This window comes from Tachysurus fulvidraco, chromosome 1 (assembly GCF_022655615.1).
Source record: "Tachysurus fulvidraco isolate hzauxx_2018 chromosome 1, HZAU_PFXX_2.0, whole genome shotgun sequence".
Taxonomy (NCBI): domain Eukaryota; kingdom Metazoa; phylum Chordata; class Actinopteri; order Siluriformes; family Bagridae; genus Tachysurus; species Tachysurus fulvidraco.
The window spans coordinates 29,993,453-30,017,668 of record NC_062518.1 but is presented as its reverse complement, the minus strand read 5'-3'; the positions used below and the strand labels follow the sequence as shown (position 1 = coordinate 30,017,668).

The 24,216-nt window shown below is 37.8% G+C and overlaps 1 protein-coding gene across 8 annotated transcripts in view; it reads right to left on the bottom strand.

Annotated features, from left to right (window-relative positions):
• Window positions 1-16,971: 16,971 nt before the first annotated feature.
• Window positions 16,972-24,216, bottom strand: part of LOC113657607 (nuclear factor 1 B-type) — a 90,133-nt gene continuing 82,888 nt past the window's right edge. For all 8 annotated transcript variants that reach the window (XM_027169526.2, XM_027169527.2, XM_027169532.2 and 5 more), the window contains one exon: window positions 16,972-23,797. In XM_027169526.2, coding sequence (XP_027025327.1) covers window positions 23,699-23,797 — 99 coding nt within the window. In that variant the 3' untranslated portion in view covers window positions 16,972-23,698. The remainder of the gene's footprint in view (window positions 23,798-24,216) is intronic.

The following is a 24,216-nucleotide window of genomic DNA, read 5'->3' as shown; positions in this document are numbered from 1 at the left end:
GTCCTAGTTTTTGAGCTCCTGAATAAGCAGCTACAATTTGGCAAACTTTAAATTAGACTGTAATCTTTACAAGCTTTACACAGCATTGATGCATATTTAGTTTCTTTCTTGGGCTATATGATGGAGCATAAACTGTGCTACATCCTTGTGCAGCTAATAAAGTATACTGCACAACCTATTCCTTTATCTGTATTATGTTAGGCTTTATTATAGTAACATATTGTCTTCCATGAGTTAGAATGTTCTTCTGTGCATATACGGGATCTCAAATCAATTTATTTTACAAAAAAAAGACTTTAAAAAATAGACTTTATTTTTAGTTCTGTGAGGCAAATTCTTCACTGTTATAAGGGCTGACGCCATTGCCAGTGGTAATGTTTTTGGGATTTTTAGCCAAGTTTGAAGCCTCATAAAACTCACTGCCTTTCCCTTAAAGGGGGACGGAGGAGGATACGGCTCAAAAATGTTCAGTGGATCAGAGGCAGGTTAAAAAAAAAAAACTAAAAACGTCAGCGACAGAGGTTTATATGTCATAAGATGACTGAAGTACTGTTTCTAAACATGTAGAAAGTATGTTAAGAGCATGTTTCTCTCTGGCTACATGTAATTTGCTGTAAATTATCTCTATTTTCGAATTGTGATAGATTAGAAATGTGCGGTATGTCCAATGTGTACAATAAAATATGTGGGAATGTAATTATACAGTTGTGACTGTTTTTGTTGTGCAGAATTTCTGTTCCAGAGTTGGGATGTAAAGAGTGCACAGTGATGAAGCATTCCTTTTTTGAGTTATTAGTAAGGAAGGATGAAGATTTTCCATTACATTAAAATTTGGACATTAAAATATGATAGATAGATAGATAGATAGATAGATAGATAGATAGATAGATAGATAGATAGATAGATAGATAGATAGATAGATAGATAGATAGATAGATAGATAGATAGATAGATGCCATTCATCTTTCAATATTGTTTTAAAAAAGGAATTGCTAAAATATACATTAATTCACCTAACAGATCCAGTGACTGGACAAAGTGCGAACATATTTGAGCCTTTCTCGTTTCCACTAATCCTTATGCAAATGTGGTGCACATTTCTGGACATCACATACAAGATGTAAAATGTCATTAAATCTGCTGAGGATGGGCTTCTGTTAGGTTTGGGAGCTAATGAAAAGAAACAAGCACACATATGGGATGGTTTTTTAAGCTCTCAAGCACGAGCTGAGGCCACATTCACACACCATATGGGAGTGGGTGAGAGTGTGGAAGCTCCTAATGTATGTTCGACTCTTCATCCAAGAACTTCACAAGCGAGCCAAGTTCTCACCAGGCTAATTCTCTCTCTCTCTCTCTCTCTCTCTCTCTCTCTCTCTCTCTCTCTCTCTCTCTCTCTCTCTCTCTCTATCTCTCTCTCTCGCTCTCTCTTCCTTACTCTCTCACTCTCTCCTTCTCTCTTTCTCGGCTCTAGTTATACCGCCAGCTCATGAAAAACCGAGGTTACATTAAACCACTGCCTCAAAGTACCTCAGTCGTGTTTCATGTTTTTATTTTGGAGACCGTCTCTCTGGGGAGCCATACATTCTCAGTTCTCACCAAGGAAAGAGGACCGCATGCTCATGATGTTTCATAACAGCATGTTATTAAACGTTTTTAATATAGTGTCCAACCCTGCAAAAATTCCTGGCTTTTCAAGAAGTAGTTAAGTTCTTTGTGTATTGGAAGATTACTGTAGTTATATTTAAGTACAGATGAACATTGCTACTTATCCCAATGCCAGTAAGTGGGAAACTTCTGGGTTTTCTTCTGGGTTTACTGGCTTTTCTCCTGTACTGCATGACAAAGTGATGCAAACTTGTGTAATTGCAATAAGCCTCCTCACATGGTACCATGTCATTTCTTATGTGCGTTTACAAAGAATCTCTAGAGTCACCCATTTCACCTGAGAGTGCCCTTGTTCCTTTGCACTTTTCTGACTGTAAAGAGCATGAATGTATGAAGGCATCATCCAAATGAAGGGAGGACCCATTCTCCTTCAATCACTGTGATGCAGAGCAGCTATGTGGAGAGTGTGCCAGCAATCTGGAACCAATTACCGGCCAAGGAAAGGGGAGGTGGATTAGGTTTAACAGGAGAGAGTTGGTTTAAGGTAAACCGTAATAGATGGGAAGGGTTGGAAGGCAGAAAAAACGAGAGGAGTCATATTATGCCCCATTAGAGTTGAGGAGGCAACGCCTCAGTTCTCTGATTGGCTACATGTTGAAAACATGGTAGAAGTATGTAGAAATATGAGAAATTCCACAGGAAATACAAGAAAGTTTGTTTAATAGAGAAAGGAAGAGGAAGTTCACATATGCTTGACATAAGTATATGATCCTCAGTAAATTAGATCTTGGAAACAAAAAAACACATAAATGGAGTATGTGTAAAGGGAGATTTTGAATTTGCTGACCTCAAAGTGTGGTTGTGTAGTGAGCCTCATACCTCCACGCCTCATGCTATAATATTAATACCACATGCGCTGAGACCATATTGAACCTCCACCTCTCTCTCTCTCTCTCTCTCTCTCTCTCTCTCTCTCTCTCTCTCTCTCTCTCTCTCTCTCTGTGGAAATGTAGACCATCCTGTGAACCCTACAACCTGACAGCCTCAACATGGAAGCCTCCAGGGGATAATCCAACATGTGGCTGCATATGAAATTACCTACAAGGAGCAAGGGGCTTTGCTGTATGGGATTTGTTGGGATATCCTGAGTGAAAATTGGGCAAGTGGGGAGATGTGAATAAGCCTAATAACAGGGATAAATTGTAAATAGGTGGACTCAGAGGGGTAATCAGGTATTACAGGCAATTACAGGAGTGGGGTCTTCTTCATGGTAGACATAACCTACATTTGCCCAAGAATGGAGCAATTGTGGGTCTGTTCTCTGGAATGCTAATGTCTCTGAAACTTCCTCTTTAATAGGGTTTAGAGGTAAGAATCCAGAAAGTGGATTAATATTAAAATAACCACCAACATTAACTCATGTGGCATTATAACATATAATTCATAATGTATGAGCTAGTAGTTTGAGGAAAAAGTGCCATTATATTGACAGTAAAATATAAGAAAATGCAAGACAATGCAAGACAATCAGAAAACCTGTTGTGATTCAAAATGTCACTATCAGTCCACATCTTCCATAGAGACACTTGAGAAAGTAAATGAGTAGGAAATGTCTGTATATTATAAGACAGAGTTTTAAATGAATACAAACACCTGTGGGGGAAAAAAACAATATAGATCCAAAAACAGATATGCAAAAGATTTGTAACAAAACGTAAACAACAAAAAGTTGTGCACTCATTTGTCCTTAGAAACTGCTGTTCAAGGCTTTTTCCACTAAATTGGACAATTAAGACTAGAAAAAGAACAGGTGGGTTTTTTTTTCCTCTTATCTTTATTTTTCCAGTTGTAACATGTCTGTGCCCATGATACCCTCAGGTTCCTGTTCTTGATTGATAGGAGTGCAGTCTGAGGAAGTTGAACTGTTAAAGTGAAACCCAATGTGCTCTTCTGAACACAGGCTGCATTTTGTGTGCTTTTGCATCTTTTGCATTGTAATCTCTAGAGACTGTTGTGTCTGAGCAGATCCACAGTTTCTCAAACCAGCCCATCTGGCACCAACAACAACCATGCTTCCTTTTTCCTAATTCTGATGTTTAACGTGAACATGAACTGAAGATGCTGACCTGTATCTGCATGATGTTAAGCACTGGGCTGCTACCACATGATTGAATGATTGGATACCCGCATAAATGAGCAGGTGTTTGGGTATTCATATTAAAGTGGATGGTGAGTGTAGATGAGAGCAATTATAACACTTTCCAGCTTTTCTGCTGCCGGCTTCATAATAGAATTCAAATAATTTAAAGAAATAAAATGAACCTTTCAGTTTAGGCCACAACTTTAAGTATTTGGAATATTAATATATAATATATAGCTTGTGTCATTGGGTTACACCACTAGTATGAAACGAATCATTTACAAGCCACTAGATTTTCTTCGATTTTGTTGTTTGTTTCCTTTTAATATTCGCATTAGGGAAAATGGGTTAATCAAATAAACCAACATTTTTATTACCTCAATTACACTGAAAGAAATACCGTAATAACATTAATGGAACAATTTAATCTGAAAGAACAAAAATGATAAATATACACCCACATGTTCAATAATGCATTTTATTCATCCTGCTAAGTCTGTACAATCAGATAAACTCTGGCTTACTGTATATCAGTCTCATTATGTGTTTCAAGGATCCGCAGCCAAGGACACTTAAGAGTTTCAAACAGTGTTCAAACAGAGCACCAGCAGCTGAAGAACTTTGGCTCCTCCATTCTCAGACTGAGTAGTATTCACATTCATCATCAAGCAATCAAGTCTTACACAATCATTAAGTGATTTTAGATGAAAATTGAGATACTCTGTTATTTTTTGAATCTAATGTCAAAAACAGTCTGAGAGGAAAAGCTTTGTTTTTGTGTTTCATAATTGCACTGTTTACAATGTTAATGGTGCAATTGGATTAAATTGTGAACCCAGGACTACTTTTGTTTGAGTAAATTGTAGTAGTTGGAAAAATGCGCAGGCCTTTTTATAATTCTGAGAAATAGATGATTATACATAAATGTCTTGCAGAGGAGAATCAGAAAACACAGACACTATACTGTAGATGTGGGACAAATGAAAGAAAAACATGGTGGCTCTGTTATGTTGTGGGGCATTTGGTATGGTTTGTGTTCACTTGCCCCTCACTAGCCTACAACATGCTATGAACTTTGCACTAACCAGAACTCAGTCTAATTGTGGTGATTTTGGTAACACCTAGTGGAGATTTTGGACTGACATACAGTATAAGACAGCACTTCCACCATGAATAAAAGCCCAGAGTTTGAAGAATGGTGCACGTCTCTCTCCAGTACAGATCCAGAAACTTGTTGAATCTATTCCAAGGCATATTGAAGCTGTTCTGGAGGCTTGTGGTGACCCAACACCTTACTAACATAATTTATGTTGCTGTGTATGATGATTATTTTAATTTGGTACATGGTTGTCTATGCTGTCTGTGTGGTTTGCATGTGCCCATCTTCACAATGAGGAAGGACGGCTAAAAATCCACTTGTAACAGAACTGTATGGCAGCAGGCCCATGGTGTGATGCAAACGGACAGAAATCACTGGAGGCAGGCAGTGAAGGCTAACCACTGGGCTAACACGCTTACTGTCTCTGCCATGTGTTTCCTCCCTCTGCTCTCAGCCCTGCTTCCAATTACAAGACAGACAAAACAAACATGGAACAAATGTCATTTCTCACAGTAGATTGAAGGCCATTATACTTGGCACTACGCTTTCTCATTTGCTCATATGCTATGAGTTTGCTTGGATTTTCTTTTGTCCATGATTATTATTGCAACCTTACATGTCAATGATTATAGGGAGAATGTCAAATAGGCAACAGCTCATAGGTTGAGTAAAAAGTGTATTTAGTAAGTGGCTGGAATAATAGTTATGACATAACAGCATACTAGTTATTGTTTGAATTATAAAAGAGGTACAGAGAAGAACAACTGGCAGAGATGCAGAAGCACCAGGGTAAAGAAATCATTTTAGCAAATAATAATTTTGGCGTTCCTTTTTTCTAACTTAAATGTTCACATGGCAACATTGTCAGGGCACAAAGACACAATATGATCTGCACTTGACGTTAAGCAATTTGTGAAACTTTCTTTAAAGTGTCTTTAATTCAACTACTTTACTTGCCACCACTGTAGCCAGGTCAGTTTATATATAAACTTATAGAATACGTTACTAGTCACCGTGCAGTGTTAGAGACTGAAGCTCAAACACAAGGACATCTCACTTTCAGGAATTTGTCACGTCTTTATACTTCATGTTCTCTGTTGTGACTTAGATTTATTTCATTTTCATCCTGATACTTGTCCTCAATAAAGAACTATTTATTAGTAGTGTCTTTTATTGTATGACGATGCATTGTCAAGGGGTGAATAATCCTTGGAGTGAATGTAAAGCTGCAGAACAGATGGTTACCTACTGTATATATCCATGGGTTTATGACTATATCAAGACTCTTGGTATGACAGTAATGATCTGAGGATGAATGCATCTTAGCAGGGATCTTTAATAGGCGACATATACGAGCTCAAGGTCATGAGTTGATGACTTGAAAATATTTACTCAGTAAAGAAGCTGCACTTTCAGTCATCCACTTAGACACTGAACCACAGTTATATGCATAACCAAATGATTTCAAACGAATACATACTCTATTCAAAAACCAGCTGCACTCAAGATCTAAACTAAAGGAATGAGAGTTTAGATGTCAAATCCCTAAAGCATTGCATATAAAGAAACAAAGGGCAGTAGTGAATGTTCTGGGTCGGAGAGTTGCCACCAGTGTCCAACAAAATCAATTCTGTTCAATTCAGTTTATTTGAACAATGCTTTTATCTATTCACATTGTCTCAAAGCAGCTTTACAGAAGTATAGAAACAGAATTTAAAAAAAAAATCAACAAAGAACAAGAATTCATTGCTTTACCCCAAATGTGCCTCTTCCTCATTTAATTTTCCGTTTGTATCTATGGATCTCTGGTGCCTATAAGAAACAATTAAAGAATCAGACTAAACATGCAGCTGTTTGGATGGGAAAATGTATGTCACCATCCTCAAGCAGTCACAAAATGATTTACAGTTCATTGCCAGATGGAATCACTTTTCCTCCTATATTATTCACTATTAAGTAAACAGAAGAAGTGGAACGATTATGTTGCTGTTGCTAATTTTTGTTAGTTTTCTTTGTTTTTATTTGAAATGTTGGTGTTGATTATAAATGAAATATTCAGTGAAATCAATCTTTCTAACTATATTAACTAAAGAAGGTATGGCTTGCAGTGCGTCTGCTGTAATACCAGCAGTTCATGTTTTGTCTGGTGTTGCCAAGATTTTTTTTGATTATTTGCTTGCTTGAGTTTTTAGACCCCTGTCATTGACACATGTCTTTAGTTCACACTACAGCTACTGGCTATAGGAGCTGTGAGAGCAGGTTTGGTTGTCTCACCACCACTGTGTGCTTGTGCTAGCTTACAGTACACAGTGACCCATCTCTGATCGCCAATGTTCTAACCTATTCTCTTTTGTTCATTCATAAAATGTTAGTTTGTGGTGCTGGAACCAAAGTTGACTTTAAGTGACAATTATTCTAAAATAAATCTATTATTTTCTATTATTATATGTTAACAGAAACTTTATTTTATTCTATTCTGTATTTCATGTAACACTTTTTCCTGTAGAGTCTATGACAGTATATGGAATTGTATAGACATTACTAGATTACGATATATGACATCATTTGGCATCCTCAAGTATGGTCATGGACTTTTTGAGCATGCATTAGCCCAGCATTCATTTGTTTCCCTGAACAAACATGACAAAACTGTATTGACATTGTGATCTAAAAAAATAAAAAAGAAGCAAACAGCAAATATATAATTAAAATACTTGCATTATTCGTAATATATCATGAGTACTTTATAGATCTTGTGTAGTAATAATACAAGCACTGGTATTTTGGACCTGAAAAGTTATTTTGTTTTGTGCCACACTGCACATTTCTTGAGTGATCTGTGAGCTATATTATACAAAAAAAACGTGAGTTATATTTGGGGAATTAAATGCACTGCTGTATACATTTGGGTGCTATATATATTTTTTTTTTTTTAAAGGAAGAAAGAAAAATAGCATGATTGATTCTAGGTATGAAATTCTTTACAAATGGAAAAGACCAACAGTAATAGTCCTAGGTTTTGAGGAACACTAAGGGGTAGAGGGTGGTTACCTACTGACGTTAATGACACATGCTATTATGACCATGTCAAATTAGGAAACTACTAGATGTTCAGATGTGTCATCAGTGTTGACCACCATTATCACCAATTCGCTCCTTTCATCTTCTTGGGTGCACGCATGACCAGATGAATACATACTGACTGTCTCTCTCTTGGTCTCTCTCTGTCTCTCTCTCTCTCACACACACACACACACACACACACACACACACACACACACACACACACACACACACACACACACACACACACACACACACACACACACACACACACACACACACACACACACACAGAGTGTATCACTGCCTCTGATCTGACCACAGATGCAATCTAGCATTTTGCAGCCTGCCATGAAATTGCCCCATTATAAATGTGACACATGCTAAAACATGTGTGCTGACTTTAAAGGAGGTATTCTCTCATGTGCTAGATCACATTGTTAGCCATATTTAACTGCTGCATGATTGATTTGATTTTGCTATGCACGTGCCATCTTTACTTGTGTCAGATTGCATTTTTATATAGCCGGGCTGCATAAATTTAGCCTGTATGCACTTTGATTTATTGTGTGTATTGTTATTGGAAGTGCCTAATTGAAATATTAAAAATCAGATTGAGACACTAACAAATTGCTCAATACAATTGGCTATGACCAGCTGTTGAAGCCTTAGTTGAAGGTAATCGATCCAATTGAGTTTTAGTAATGTGAGAACATCCCAGACCCCCTCTGGAAAAAAGGCATTAGTATGGGTAATTAATCATTTTATTAGCCAAATATGTGGCAAGACCAGCACTTATTGCTTCCCATTATATCAGACCCCACCATGACAATGTTAGTCGACAGATAGAGATTGATTATAGGTGTGTGTGTGTGTGTGTGTATGTGTGTGTATACAGTATGTATGCGTGTGTGGTGTAAGCACATGTGCAAATCAATGGCCCTGACATCTGGCACTGTGTTGTGTTATTAGGGCCAGAGGGGTGTCTGTATACGTCAGGGACACAGGAGCTGCCATCGTGTGCCGACTTCTCATCAGAAAGAGATTTATAGATTAATGAGGAAAATGGCAAATGCTTCCACATGGGCTTCTGTGTGGATCGACTTCACTGTGGACAATCACCTGAGGGTCCCCCTTGAATTTCCTCTTTAAGTAATTGAAGATTAGAAATGTATTCACACACACACACACACACACACACACACACACACACACACACACACACACACACACACACACACACACACACACACACACACACACACACACACACAAACTTTTACTCTGGTATTATCCAGTTTTAACTGTATTCAACAGCATTCATCAATGCCATCTACAAAATTAATACAGCATGTATAATACATCCAGTGTATACTTTTACTATGTTTTATGAGATCGTAGTTACAGTTCGATAGATAGATAGATAGATAGATAGATAGATAGATAGATAGATAGATAGATAGATAGATAGATAGATAGATAGATAGATAGATAGATAGATAGATAGATTCTTAAAAAATAGAAATAATACATTTAAATTAAAGTTTAATTTAAATCTAAATCTAAAAAATTAAAAGTAATACATTTTGACAGTTATAAGGAAAGCTGTGAAAGACACTTTTCATCTTTAACAAACTTATAAAGAGGCTCTTAAATGAATCATTTCTAACCTTTATAGCCCTCTAACAAAACACCTTCAGCGTCCCTCACATTACACTACACTAGCTCTATTCCAGCTGGAGATGGAGCTCTATTCTGGGCCAGAACATCTTACAGAATCCTGAAAACAAAGAAAAGTAATCAATTTAAAAACTCTACCTTTTGGGTACTGTTTTTTTTTCTCCTCATCAGGGATGCCAGTGTGTTGACTAAAACCTTACAATAATGAATAATAATTAGGCTACTGTTCAGAGATGGGAAGAACAGAAAACATATAATGGAGAAGAGAGAAAACAGCATTGTGTATTTTATGAAGTCATTTCATGAAGCACCATTTTGCAGTGTGAAATGTCATGTTTGGGCAGGTTTGGAGCCAAAAGTGTACCAGCTCCTGAAAAGGCGCATTAAAACGGCACGTGTCCGCTGTAGCTGACGCCAACAAACAAACAAACAAACAAACAAACAGCAGGTGACCCAAGCGCACCTGCAGCTCATTATTCCACCTCATGATCTGCTTTCCACAGCACAGGTGCAGAGAGTCTGAACACAGAACACACACACAGCTAAATTTCCACCAAACACACACATGCCTATATCACATGCTAACTAAAATGTAGAGAAATGAAAGATAGACAGACACACAAAAAAAAACCCAAATGTGTTTATTTATACCGTATAAGGTGAGTGAGAAAGAAAGCTAGCTAGAAAAACGACACCACAGATAGAACCCGATTAAAAAAACATCCTACTCCTACACATACTTCACCTTTTTCTGCTCTGTAAGCTCTGCAGTTCTTGTTTTTAATTAATGTTGGGCCAGAGTGGTCCTCTTAGCAAATGATGACAAATCACGCATCCTCTTAACTTTAGCCAAATGCTTTCTGGCAAAGATACAATCACACATCAAACATTACTGGGATGTTTGGCCTTTTTCACACTATTTCAATCGTGTGAAAGGTTAAGCGGGTACTGTGTGAGGCTGCGTTCAGCATAAACAACATCAGCGGACTCCGATTGGCCGACCATTGCCCCAATTTAACATAAACAAATGAGGCTTTTCCAAACAATAATTTTGATGAACGCTCCCAGAAAGTGTACGACTTTTTAAAGTGATAACTTTAATCTTCAAGCGTCAAGTGCAACGTAAAACAAATAAAGCTCAATTTATGAAAACGGAAGCTGAATGACCTTTGATATTTGTAGTCTATTGTGAGATTTCAAATTTCTTATTGTTCTATGGGGACAATAACCATGTGTACATACTGTAGTTCTTATGTTTTATATTAACTGCGTACTGACAACCTGCACATTTGTCATGATTGTGATGATGTCAGGGTTACTTCAAACTTTTACTGGCTGGAAAAAATACCCATACTATAAAACATGGAGTGAAATTCGTGATAATAACAACTGGTAGCTCATATTTATATTTATTTGTAAAGAATGTACATTTGTTATAGTATTAATACTCTAAGGATGAACAACAGAATATGGACACATTAGTCAAGATGAAGAAATAATGCCTAAATGTATATAAATCCATATGTTGACGGGTCATTAATTGTTGTCAGGAAGGCAGACGGGGCATCTGGTTGAGACTAGAGGTGTGCAGAGGGACTGAGATCCTGCAGAATGCAATAAAAAAGTCAGACTCAAATAAAGCCCGGGAACACGAACATGCAGCAGTTTGTAGTAATGGTGATTTTAATTAGTTTTCAGACTTTTTTAAAATGCCATCTGAATATATCCCAGGTAAATACAAACAAGAACTGTGTTCTAAGGTGGTATTTCTAACTCTTTCCAGGTTTCCATAAGCATAGTGGCCAGTTTCCTATTCAATTCAGCAGCAACAACATGCACCATGTCCACCTCCATTATAAATCCAAATACAGCTACAGTACAGGTACAAATGTTTGGAGCATTAAACACATAGATATTGTGGCATAGTGTTACATCATGTTACTGTTTTATTTGTTTTATTAAATAAACGGTTGAATGAAGGTCTTTTTGTCCAGATCTATTAACTGACCATATTAATTGTTGATTTCTTCACATGTTGGTCTGGATTTTGTATGAAAATATCAACCTGCTACAAAACATGGACTATTTTATGGTAAAAAGGCACAGGAGCGATGCGGAAAAAGTGCAGGGTTTTTTTTTTTCCAGAATGATGTACAGATGCATCGAGCATGTATTAGACAGAAAATGATGTGCCCCATGGACATATGTCTAGATATATAAAGATTTTTTTAGTGAATTGGGGTTTTATCCTGGCTAGCCTAATAGCCGAGGATGTTTTTTGATGGACACTACAAAACATCTTCTGAAAGCCAATCTGGATTTGAACATCTGCCAAAGATAATGTAAATGTAAATATTTACCAGCTCATGACTGCTTAAGTTATAACCTTAGCTGATGTATCAAGACAATTTTCCATGGTGTTTGATGCACTACAGAATAAACAGTGTAAGCGTGGTTTTAGTGTCCAGTGCTTGGGGATCCTGAAAAGGGCTGAACCCAAAAAGGAGAGGCGAAAGATATACAGTAGGAGCAAGGATCCTGCAAGCAGAGCAAGAAAAAAGTAGAAGAAAAAAAAAAGAAGAAAGGAAGAGAGTGTGTGGATAGAACACCATTATATGACCAGGTTAAGACGGTGAAGCTAAAATGCTACAAAATAATGTTTCAGAGAAAAAAAAGCTCACCATGTGGTTCCTTGTGTGGTTTATATTGTATTCTGCAATCTCATCTTTTCCAATATTGCGTTCTATAGGCTGAAGACAACGTCGAGATCCGAGAGCAGAGCAGCTAGACACACTGCTCTTAAACACTATAATAACAGTCTTTGTGGTGACATCTGCTTTGACTTAGCCCAAACACTCTGGCACTTAATAAAGCATATAATCAAACTGCTGTATTCGACAAGCGAACAAACGTCTGGTAGAAGGAGCGGGAGAAGAATTCCTAAAGAACGTCTGGCTTTATCCTGAGAATGCAGTTCTTCAGACATTTCTTCTTCAAAAAATGTGCTGCACAGACACGGTGCTAATCTCCTGTGCATCAATGGATGAGAAATACAAACAGTACTCCCTCCCCCATAATATACACCCTGATGCGTTATGTTTTATACACTTTGTAACTCACTCTGTTCTCAACATTTTAACGTGTCGTTATGGCTCAACACTTGCAGAGGGATCAGTTTTCTGGTTGTTAGGTTGCATACCAATTGTTTAGAGTCTAGACAGTGATCAGCATTACTAATCCAGTCAGCAGACTATTGACTGGTTTAGAATGTCTCCAATTGTTGGATCTTATTTGTTTTGCTTCTTATTGTTTCTACAGTATGAAAAGTCAATTCATTTACTCTATGCTCATCACCAGCAGGCTAATTTTGTAAATATTTAGATCGTTCATGAGCATCTTCAGCATGATCTATATCCTGGTTAGGGTTCAAGGTGGATCCAGAGCTTATCTCAGAAACACTGGGTATGAGGTGGGATGACATACACTCATGTTCACGTGCTGATTCACAGTTAGAGGAGATGCATGTCATGTTTTTTTGAAACTTAAGAAACAGAAGAGAAAACTCTGGAGCTTTAAGGCAACAATGCTCCCCTATGTGCCACCACATCACCATCCTTGAGCTGGGTACAGTATAACTGCAGTACAGTAAAAGCATATCAGTACTCTGTGTAAAAAAAACAAAACAGCATGTACAATATCCACAGAGTGAACACAGGTACAGCAATAATGGTGATGCTATTTAAAATCTCAGTCTTTTCTCTAGCTGTGAGAGACTTAATCCTGCTGTGCTAAAAGATAACGTCTGAAAAAGCTCCCCTTTGCTCTTTATTTAAGTTCGTTCTGACTCCCACCCCAGGAACATGATCCCCAGTCATTTCCCCACACATCCCCGGTGCCTGTTTTCTCCATCACCACCACCACCGCAGCGCTGAACTCAATCATGATCCATTTAGAGTGTGAGTGTGAGTTACAAACCGATATAGCCTTTGATTGCAGTCCAACGTCAGATCTACAGATCCATGCAAAGATGGAAACATCTGAAATAAACGTTTGAAATGATTGCATGGTCACCACCTAGGAAGAAATTAAACCTTGAGATGTGCAAGGTTCAGTACAGAGTCTTCGATGTTTACGGGTCAGCACATTAAGGAGGTTTTCCTCTGTTTAATCCACCTGCAAGCAATCTCGCTACATTTTTGTGGAACTGGGCAGAAAGCTCAGCTAACACATTCAATCCTGGGGCAATTTTTCACAGGATAAAAACAGCATGTCAATGGCACAAAAAAACGAAGGTTTCGTGGCTTGGTGAGAACTTTCCTGACAGCCAGATTACAGTCTACTGCATTTTTTTGGGTTGTTATCTGACAGTTTACTACAAGGTAGTCAGACCATGCATAACTGAAATGCTTTCTCCTGGGCTAAAAAGCAATCTGATACCATTCTTTAAATGAACCTAAATCACATTTTCTCCTCTCGATCCTCCAAGCATAACAATCACCATGCTAAAAGTTCCAAACAGGGTTAATTTTCTATTAATTTCTTTTTTTTTTCTTGCTACAATTATGAAATATGGAATCCTTAAACACTGGCCTTTCCCAGTGTATAAACAGAGAGACTAGTGCGGTTGCAGAGAAAACTTGTTCCTGGTGTTGAGATGATTCTTCCTAGCCTTTTTTTTTTACAGTTTAATTTTGCTTACTGGAGCTGTGGAATGTATGAAGCATCAATCAAAGCTCTGAAGGGAATTTGGCAGTCAAAGTGGAACAGCTAGAACTATACAAAGATGTTGTAAGGTGAACGTTACTGCTATGAGTGGGGGATTAAATAGTGTAGCTCAACCAAAAAAAGATGTAAGGAGAAATCTCAGTTTTAATTTCCTGCATTCTTAAAGAAAAAAGAATTGCATACATATGGCTGTAGTCTCTATATGTTCTGTAACCATCGCAGGCATGCACAAGTTCATTGGAGTCCATGCCGCTTGGCATTCATATGTCTTCTCTTCTGTTGTCTGAGGATGCCCAAAGACAAACACACAAACACACACACACACACACACACACACACACGCACACACGCACACACACACACACACACACACACACACACACACACACACACACACACACACACACACACACACACACACACACACACACACTGTCCCAGGACTGGAGACATCCTAGATTGTGTACAAGAGGCAGGGGTGTATGAGAACGGAACCTCGCCGTGGTGTGTGTCTGCAAGTCCCTTTGAATAGCCAGGCTGCACTCAATATCAAGTTTGTTTGTTGCATCCCTCCTTGTCTGTGGAGTATGCAAATTGGCCGTGTGTGTGTGTTTTTGAAGGGGTGCACAGAGAGGAGGGGTCTGTGGGAAAGTGAGGGAGCTAATCCTGAGAGTTTCATCAGGGTGGAGAAGACCATTCAGTCACTAACCCCCTCCCACACCCCCCACCACTACAACTCACTGCACGCCACTTCGCAAGACAAGGACGTGGTGTATTTTCTTTGTGTCGCACTCACCCCCCCCCTGCGTACACACACAAACACTTTAATGCTGAACACCTGTTTCTGCACACACACACCCCAGTGATGCGCAGACATCCCACGCTCCCGTCTACTGGGGGCCACACAAAGAGCTTCTTTATGGATAAACACAAACCAGTAACATCACATAAACCAGTAAATCTGAACTGGGAAATCATACTATGTGGATGAACATGAGAAAACCTACGACGGCTTTTTTAATTATCTGTGTTTTGGAATTGAACAAATTAATCTGTCACTTGATGTCTGACATTTCTTTCAGCTTGGGAGATATACTGTATAAAGTCAGGGAATTGGTTCCTAACAGCTATGTGAGTGTTTTCAGACCTCGTACCTCTGCTCTAGACCACTTTTTCCTGATTTCTCCAAGGGCAGACAGTTCTGTGCTGAGCTCGGTGTAGCGACTCAGGTTTCATGAGCAGACCCAGCTTCAAGCATTCCCTGTTTAAAACAAAAGCAAACACACACACACACACACACACACACACACACACACACACACACACACACACACACACACACACACACACACACACACACACACACACACCACAGCCTCTCCTGCTGCCCTGCAAAACATAATTGGCCCAAACAGCACTTAACTTTGTCAAATCACCCAGAGTGGGCCTTGATAGAAAATAAAACATCCTTGGGAAATATGTAGGATGCATTTAGAGCCAAAACCCTTCTTATTAAGGACAGATGTTTATTTAACAACCCAATTTTTTTTAAATATATAAATGGCATAATGATAACCATTATGTATTTGAGATCATTTTATATCAGTGTAGCAGCACATTGTTTGGTTTGAAAGTCGTGAATCGTGTTTGCAGCCAGGTGTCGATTCCGGGCTATTTGTAAGGGTTCAGGAGGACTTCGGCTTTCATGTTTATCCAACATGGCACTCGCTGAGGCCCGGATGTTCTTCTGAGCCCTGAGCATGCTGGATTATAAAGACATGTCCTGTGGAACCACAGCCTGCAGTGCTGCTAGCTTATCTCTTTCTCTCTCCCTCTCCCTCTCTTTCTCTCTCTCTCTCTCTCTCTCTCTCTCTCTCTCTCTCTCTCTCTCTCACACACACACACACACACACACACACACACACACACACACACACACACACACACACACACTCACACACATTCTGTATTCTTCTGAGGACCTTCTCACTGATATAATAATTAATGCAGGTCATTAATGCTATGCTATACCTTAACCCCAATAAGCAATAAGTTAGTATTTTATGTAAAAACTGCAGGTTTTCTTTTTTTCTGCAAATAAGGATTCTTCCTCATGGGGACCAGCAAAAATGTCCCCACAAGTTCAAACCAGTTCGATCTATTCCTCGTGTGGACACTTGGTCCTAACAAAGATTTCAAAACACATCCTTCCAAACACTAGGGTTTATTTCCAGATATTCAAATTTAGTCCTGTAGTTCTTCTTCTTATCATTATTTAATAACTAAAAATCTAAATAAGATGTATATTAATGACCTCACAACTAAAGTACAAAATCCTAATGATGACCCGAATGTGAAATTTGTGAACGTCTCCCATTTCAGCTGCACACCCAGTGGTTCTGTTGTGCTTCATTAACTATCTGAAATGCTTTGCATGTAACCTTTTCCCAACATCTCAGGCATATTTCAGCCATGATTGATGTTTTAGTTACTCAAAGTAGGTTAAGCTTGGGGCAGCCAGTACGCAAAATTACCAAATGCCAGCAGAATCATTTTATGCATTTTTCGGCAATTATTGATAGTGAACTTTATAGTGAGAATATTTTTTTTTTTAAATCAAGTATCACAAACTGAAAGAAAAAGACAAAACAAACTGTTTTGTAGCATAGCTTGTTTTATTGTTTAAACAGTTTTGCATAGGAAATATATCCACTTCCAGTAATTGACTGCAGTAAAAACAGCTGCTAGCAGTATAGGCTGGATATAACAGTAACAATCACAAAAAAAGTCAAGCATTATTTACACTCATTTTTCATCTTGTGGCAATTTTATTCCCTACATCAAATGCAGTTAGCTTAAAGGCAATGCCTACCGTTTAGCTTTAAAAATGGGAAAAGAAAAAAAAAATGAAGAAATGAAGAAAAACAACAACAACAAGACCTTCACTGTACAACCTCTTGAAGAATACCTGCATTTCCCCGAACGGTGACTAAAACAAGTCTTTAAAGTATTATAAGATGTACATTCAGGAATTTCCATTACCTTTTGCATACATCTATGGTGTTAGTACATTCACTAAAGGCTGATACAACCTTAAAACATTTGTTAGTGTTGTTGATGTCATGTCACAAATGCATGGCTCAAAAAAGAATAAAAAAAAAAAGAAAAGACAAGAGAGAAAAGAAAAAAAAATATGCCATTTTGAAAAGGGTGTAAAAGTGCCACAAGACCTGAAAGAATTCAACCCTGCTGTGGAGCTGGCAAGCATGTTTTTTTTTTTTTTTTTATATAACTGACTTTTTTTTTCATCTACTGTAGTTCTAAGTGTAGCATCGACAATCTAAAGAAACACACTGCCCGACTATCTATTTAATCTCATCAAAGAAATATCGCGAGACCAGGGCACTCCATTCAATAGGACTAAAATATTCAAAAATGAACAGAGCACAAAAACACTTAAAACGGACACGTCACATAAAATCTGGGGGTGAAAAAAAAAACGTAATAAGATAAAAATACAGGAAAAGCAACCCACACATTCTGTTTCGACTGTTTTTTTTCTACATTTCTATTTTTTTCCCAAAGAAATTTCAATCAGTGTTGTTGTTTTTTTTTTGTTTTGTTTTGTTATGTTTTTTATATGTACAATGTGAAGTCCACTGAGACTGTGAGCTGGAACAGGCACTGCTTAACATATATATACTGTATATATTTTTTTTTTGCCTTTTTTTGTCTTTTTTTTTTTTTTTTTTGGTAAACATCTCAAAATATGCTGGTTTGTTTAATATGTTCCTGTTTATGTCTACCTGATGTTCATTCATGCCATTGGAAATGCCCTTGGAAAACAGAACTGAAGTAATGGACTGAAAGGTTCTCTCCATATTCAGGTGAACTAAATAAAGATATTGCGTGAGAGCCACGAGCGCCTCCTTGCATAAGGAACATACTTGTGGCCTTCTCAGTGTCCATGAGCATGGCTTTCATAACTAACTCTACATGTAATACTTAACTTTAACCAGGCCATCGTCTCATATAATGTAATACGTGTACTGCTATGAAAATCTGACTTCTTGACAACAAATTGATTTTTTATTTATTTTTTTTAAAAAGAAAGGAAAAAAAAATTGAATAATAATAATAATCAGCCCTTTGAAAAGGAATGAAAAACAAATCTAAACTCAAAATCACTACCGAGACACAAAAAAAGGTAGAAATTGACCAGAACTCCTCTCATGAGCCTCAGATCAGTGTGTGCTGTGGGGAGCGACACAGTGACCACAATCAGAGAGATCAGATGAAAGTGTTCAGGCTCGAAACTCTGACGAAACGCACGAACCGTCCACCAAAACAAGGCGCCAGTGAGAGGGATAGTGGGAACTGCGGAAAGTGCAAATGCTCAGCTGTTTGCCAAACTCTCCTCTGTGCTAATGACATAAAAGGATGTCTGTGGGGCTGCGCAAAGGCTCCTGGGAGTTTGTGTTGTCCCAGTACTGACTTTATCCAAACTGCAAGATGAAGGTGATTAACGTTGCTTACATTACATGACAATCACAGCCCACAGTGAACACGCAAATACTGTGAAACGAACACGCTTCAGCCCGGGACGCATTAGAAACCGAATGGCTCACTACATTGTGGGTAAAGACAGCAGAATAACTTGTCATTAACAACATTACCCTGGTAATCGCTGAAAACACACTCGAATCAGGTGCCGTTTTAAAGGGACGACGATTTCCCCGTATGGCCCGAATCAGCAAAAACTTTTCCTTTTTTTTCCATACAGTCGAACAGAAACTACTAGTCAGGTTAATCTATGTGTAGCACAATGAAACGACCTTCATCATTTACTTTTAAACATTTACACGCCAACATAGGACTTTACCTCTACAACAAAATCTAACAAATTCAGAGAAAACTCATTCTGATTTGTACGGCCAACTCGAGTTCCTTGTACCTTGAGTCCAGATTCCAGAAAGTTTTCTTGTAGATTAGCGTCTTCTTTTTTTATTTTTAATTAAACAATAAAATGTCATATTAAGCAAATTCATTAAGTTCATAAATTTAGCTTTTTACAAATAAGGGTAAAGAAAAAAAATACAGTGTACAAACTTTTGTCTACAAGGCATTTGAATAGAAAGACCCTCATTTTTCCTTACGTGTGGAGTCAGAGTCAGCCAGACACACACTCTAGCACACACTCGCTTCCAACACAAACCACCCAGCTAGCAGAGCAACATGGAACCTTAATGGACAATATGCACAGTGAGAATATTGCTATGACTAGTGCTAGGACTCACTGAAGATGACATCAAATCAGGTGGCTTTAAAAAGGATTGGGAGAGAATAAAATATTACCCATCGCAACATGAAATTTTCCTATTATTATTTTTTTTTTTATGACACATATGCACATCACAACCTCTAGGTCTCACACTAACCAAATAGTGAAAAAACAAACAAACAACAACAAAAATGTTTACTTTACATTTACATTTAATAACTGTATATGTCTTAAAAAGTTCATTTCCGATTCTAAATGATTTTGTTCTTGTTCTTCTTGTTGTTGTGGCTTATTTTTACAATTCCAAATAACGGGGAAGCAAATTCGTTTCTACGTTTTAAAAGCGTTCGCGCTTTCCAAGTAAGGCTGAAGAAAACAAAAATTACAGTGTACAAACTTTTGACCAGAAGGCAGGCTATGGAACAAAAAGAGGCTCATTCACTTGTCTCTGGTCATGTCAGCGTCCCACACGCTCGTGCTGAGGAACAAACGTTTCTACAGAGCTACCAGAGCAGACACTGCTCAGCATGGCTGACACGGTGCCCCATTCCTACAGCCGTCTTCACTGTTTAAGCACGCCTACAACCACGACGCCGATCCTATGACCCCGACACTGCCATCAGTCTGGGGGGAAATGCACTTCAGTGGCATGGCTAATGGCTAAAATGGCTGCAAAGCACTTTGACTTTCAACTTTCTGAAATCCAATAACAATGAAAAAGAAAAAAAAAAAAAACAGGGACAGCAGTGCACATAAAAATGGGGTGGCTTCATTTTGCTATTTTTTTTACTGCACAATAAGAACAAGTGTGTTTAAGAAAGAGGAAAGATTGAGCTTGACTTGAGTTTTTCTACCCAACGTTTTTTTTTGTTTGTTTGTTTGTTTTTTGTCTTTTTTTTTGTCTTTTGACTTTTTCGAGGACATGTTTAGACAAAGATCTAGAACAATTTCAGGTCTGCTGTAGAAGAACACGGCTGTTAAATAGTACAAACAGCAGAAATGTTAAAAGAGATCCTGAATATCTTTTTGTTTATAAGAGTAAATCTTGTGAGTGATATGGATAGAACGCTCTGTGACATTATGCATTATGCCTGAGTTACTGTCTAACAGTTACAGTGAAATTGTTGTTTTGAAAGGGCACTGGAGGTGGATGATTGCCTAGATGCTGTATAAGTGCTCAGCGTTTAAATCGCAGTGGTCCTCCAGACCTAACGGAGACTGCGTAAGGCCCTTCCTCTGAAGAGAAGATGGATCGTGAGTTCATACTGTGCCCCCGAACCTGACTGACATCCTCGTAAGGCTAAACCTGGAAACATCTCCGAGATAAGAAACAATAAGTGGATATTGTTTCCAGATTCTTTTTCTGATTGTAAGAAGTTTTAACACGCAAGTACAGCGTGGTGATTGTAATGCATTTCATAACAAGCCACTTTTTTTTTCCATAAAAATTTAAGGCATCTTTTGTACTTGCATATTGCTAATGATAATATGCAGAACCAATGCTGAAGATTCGTCTTCACAGCTATCGAGATACAGTACTGACAGATCGATGGGTTGTGATCAAAGACGCTGTGTGTGGACTGAGTGAGTTCACTGGCAATGTGCAGTGTGTTGGATAACATCCAGCATTAATCTGACTGAACTGCGGATGAATTACATTGTGTACCTTAATGTTTTCGACTGTGCATTCGAACTCGAATTCTAGAAATTTCCATGCTGATTGTCAGCCTCAAGTCAAGCTTTTTCCTCCTCTGAAAATTAGCCATTTTCAGGAGTCATGCTAGCACCCCAGTGTTGATGTTAAGAAAAAAAAAAGAAGTCAGTTAGTCAGTTAGTGACAGTAGGCAGACCAGTGACTCTGCAGCCATGTTAGACCAAATGATGCATGGTCAAAAAACATAATTCCCCTCACGGAGAAAGCAAAACAAAACTATTCTTGCATGTGCCTCTCCATCTTTCCGTACACTCAATTTAAAAAAAAAAAAAAAAAGACCTTATCACACACTGCATAGAAAGCAGTTCCCACTTTGGTCAATTAAAAAAAAAATCACAAAACATCAGCAACAACATTATCAATGACAACATCAACAAAATAAATGTTTACACTAGTTGTATCTCCGTACTAGCTTCTAATGGACATAGCTAAAAGCACTACCTACATAGGCAAAACTTGGTATTGCATAATTCTTATAATTCTGGACCCCTCCCTCCCCAATAATGACTGGAAGATGAAAAAACAAACAAACAAACAACCAAAAAATAAAAATAAAATACCAAAATACTGAAAAATAATGCTGTTTGATTATAAACTTTAGAACAGCAACTATACACAGCCTTGATATGCACTGTAAATGTGAGATAAAGTAGTAAATGAAGCTAAAAATCAACAATGACACAATTTCATCCAGAGTACAAAATATTTCTTATCATAAAAATGTTACTTTTTTTTTCTAAAATGGTAATAAATGCAGCAAAAACAAGTGTAGTGATGTTCTCTATATTCAAAGGCAAGGCACGTAATGTGGACTATATATATTCGTGCAAATTAAGATTATTGGAAAGATTAGTTATATAAATATATCTGATTGGAGAGGCGATGGCATTGGGACTGCCGTGAACAATTAGAGATTAACGGGACTACGACTCTCGAGATTCACCAAAGTGGGCATAAAAGAAGCACCATGAGACCTAGCCTCACCCTGCAGGTTAGTGTTTAACTGAGTGCAGATTTAACACATAACAAACACACACACACATACACACACACAGTCACACACACATTTTCTCTTAAATTACTTCACCAGCCTGCGTTTCTTGTGTTTCTTGTAATATCACAATGTAAACAGTAGCTTTACAAGCTAATGGCCCAAATGAAAATGCACACTAGATAGGTAGGGATTACATAATAAAAAAAAAATAAAATGAAAAAAAAAAGCCATTTTATACACGCTGTGTGTTTGTGTCTTTTCACCTTTTTTAAGTTTCTGTTTATCATTTCACATAATAAATTAAAGAAAAAAAAGAAAGAAAGAAAACTACCCGAGTGCTTGGGTACGGCTCAAGATAAGTGCTGTTTTGTTCGTGTTCAGTTCTGCACAGGTAAACGTTTACTGTCAATCACACTTCTTACTACTTGACTTTCCGCCATGTTCATATTTGAGGATGCAATTAATCTTTTTTTTTTTTTTCATTTCAAAGTGAACTTAAAACAGTTACTCCCCTTCCTTTAGAGTCCTAGGGCACACAGACTATGATAGCTTCCCTTCAGTTAAAAAAAAAAAAATCATTTGAATTGCACTTGCCTCATATGACATATTTTCTTTTTTTTCCATTTTTTGAAAATCCTTTGTAAAGGATACATCAGCGAAATTCACTGGGGTTGTTTTCTAACCTAGTAATACAGGTTTTTTTTTTTAAACGATATAAATTCTGAGTTCTTAACTCGTAAGAGTAGATATTAACCTTTAGCTTTAAAGGAGATACAAATCCAAGATTGACAAGATTACAGATACCGAAAGGTGCCTTTTCATCATGGAAAAAAATGAAATTTAGAAGGCAAACATACAAACCAAAAGTCTAAATTGCTGAATTTTGTTCCTATGGACATGTAATGATGTGGGTTGAGCCTTCTTTTATAGGTCAGAATTGGAGCCTGCTTTCAAAAACAAAAACAACAAACAAAAAAAAAAAACAAATTTTAAGTCCAGCCAGCCAGCCCTTGTGTGCCTCTCCTTCTACACCTGCTCAAAAACCAAGCCTAGAAATTGTGACTAAAGAATGAGAAAAAAAACAAACACTACAAGAGACTAGCGTGTCATGCAAAACATTAAGGCATCTAAAACTTTTGTATGGTAAATATCACAGTATGTCAGTTGAGGGGCCTTCTCACACAATGACTGACTGGCATGGAGAGGCTCGTGCCAGCTTTGACCCAAACCCACTCTCCTGTTCTAGGGTAAAGTCCTTCAGTGGGGGGGACAAAAGTCAGTGGAGATTGTGTAAGTGCTGTTTGCTGGTTTGTCCACGGACCTGTCACTCCAGAGTCAAGGCTTGGCCCCCCGAATACACCCCTCAGTTGCTTGTCTCTGCCTGAAGAAGGGGCTCACCAATGATGTTTATGCTGTAATTCTGGACATTTGTTGGCAGAATCTGAGTCCCGTTCGACACTTGGAATGGAATTAAGCTCGCCCAGGTACCAGGACTGTGGACAGGAGAGAGAGAGAGAGAGAGAGAGAGAGAGAGAGAGAGAGAGAGAGAGAGAGAGAGAGAGAGAGAGAGAGAGAGAGAGAGAGAGAGAGAGAACCAGTGTAAGAACCAGAGTTACACAACCATAAAGCAGACATATCAGAATGTACTTGCATAAACTTATTATTATTATTATTATTATTATTATTATTATTATTATTATTATTATTATTATTATTATTATTATTATTACTGTTGTTGTTTTGTCTATTTTATCATTTTGTCTTAGATTTTATCATTAAAACATAATGTGCATCTAATAATAATAATAATAATAATTATTATTATTAGCATTATTATTAGTAGTAGTAGTATCTCTTGTTAAATTAAGTAAAGCTAGTTATATGCTGCATATAATTATCATAAAATTAGTAG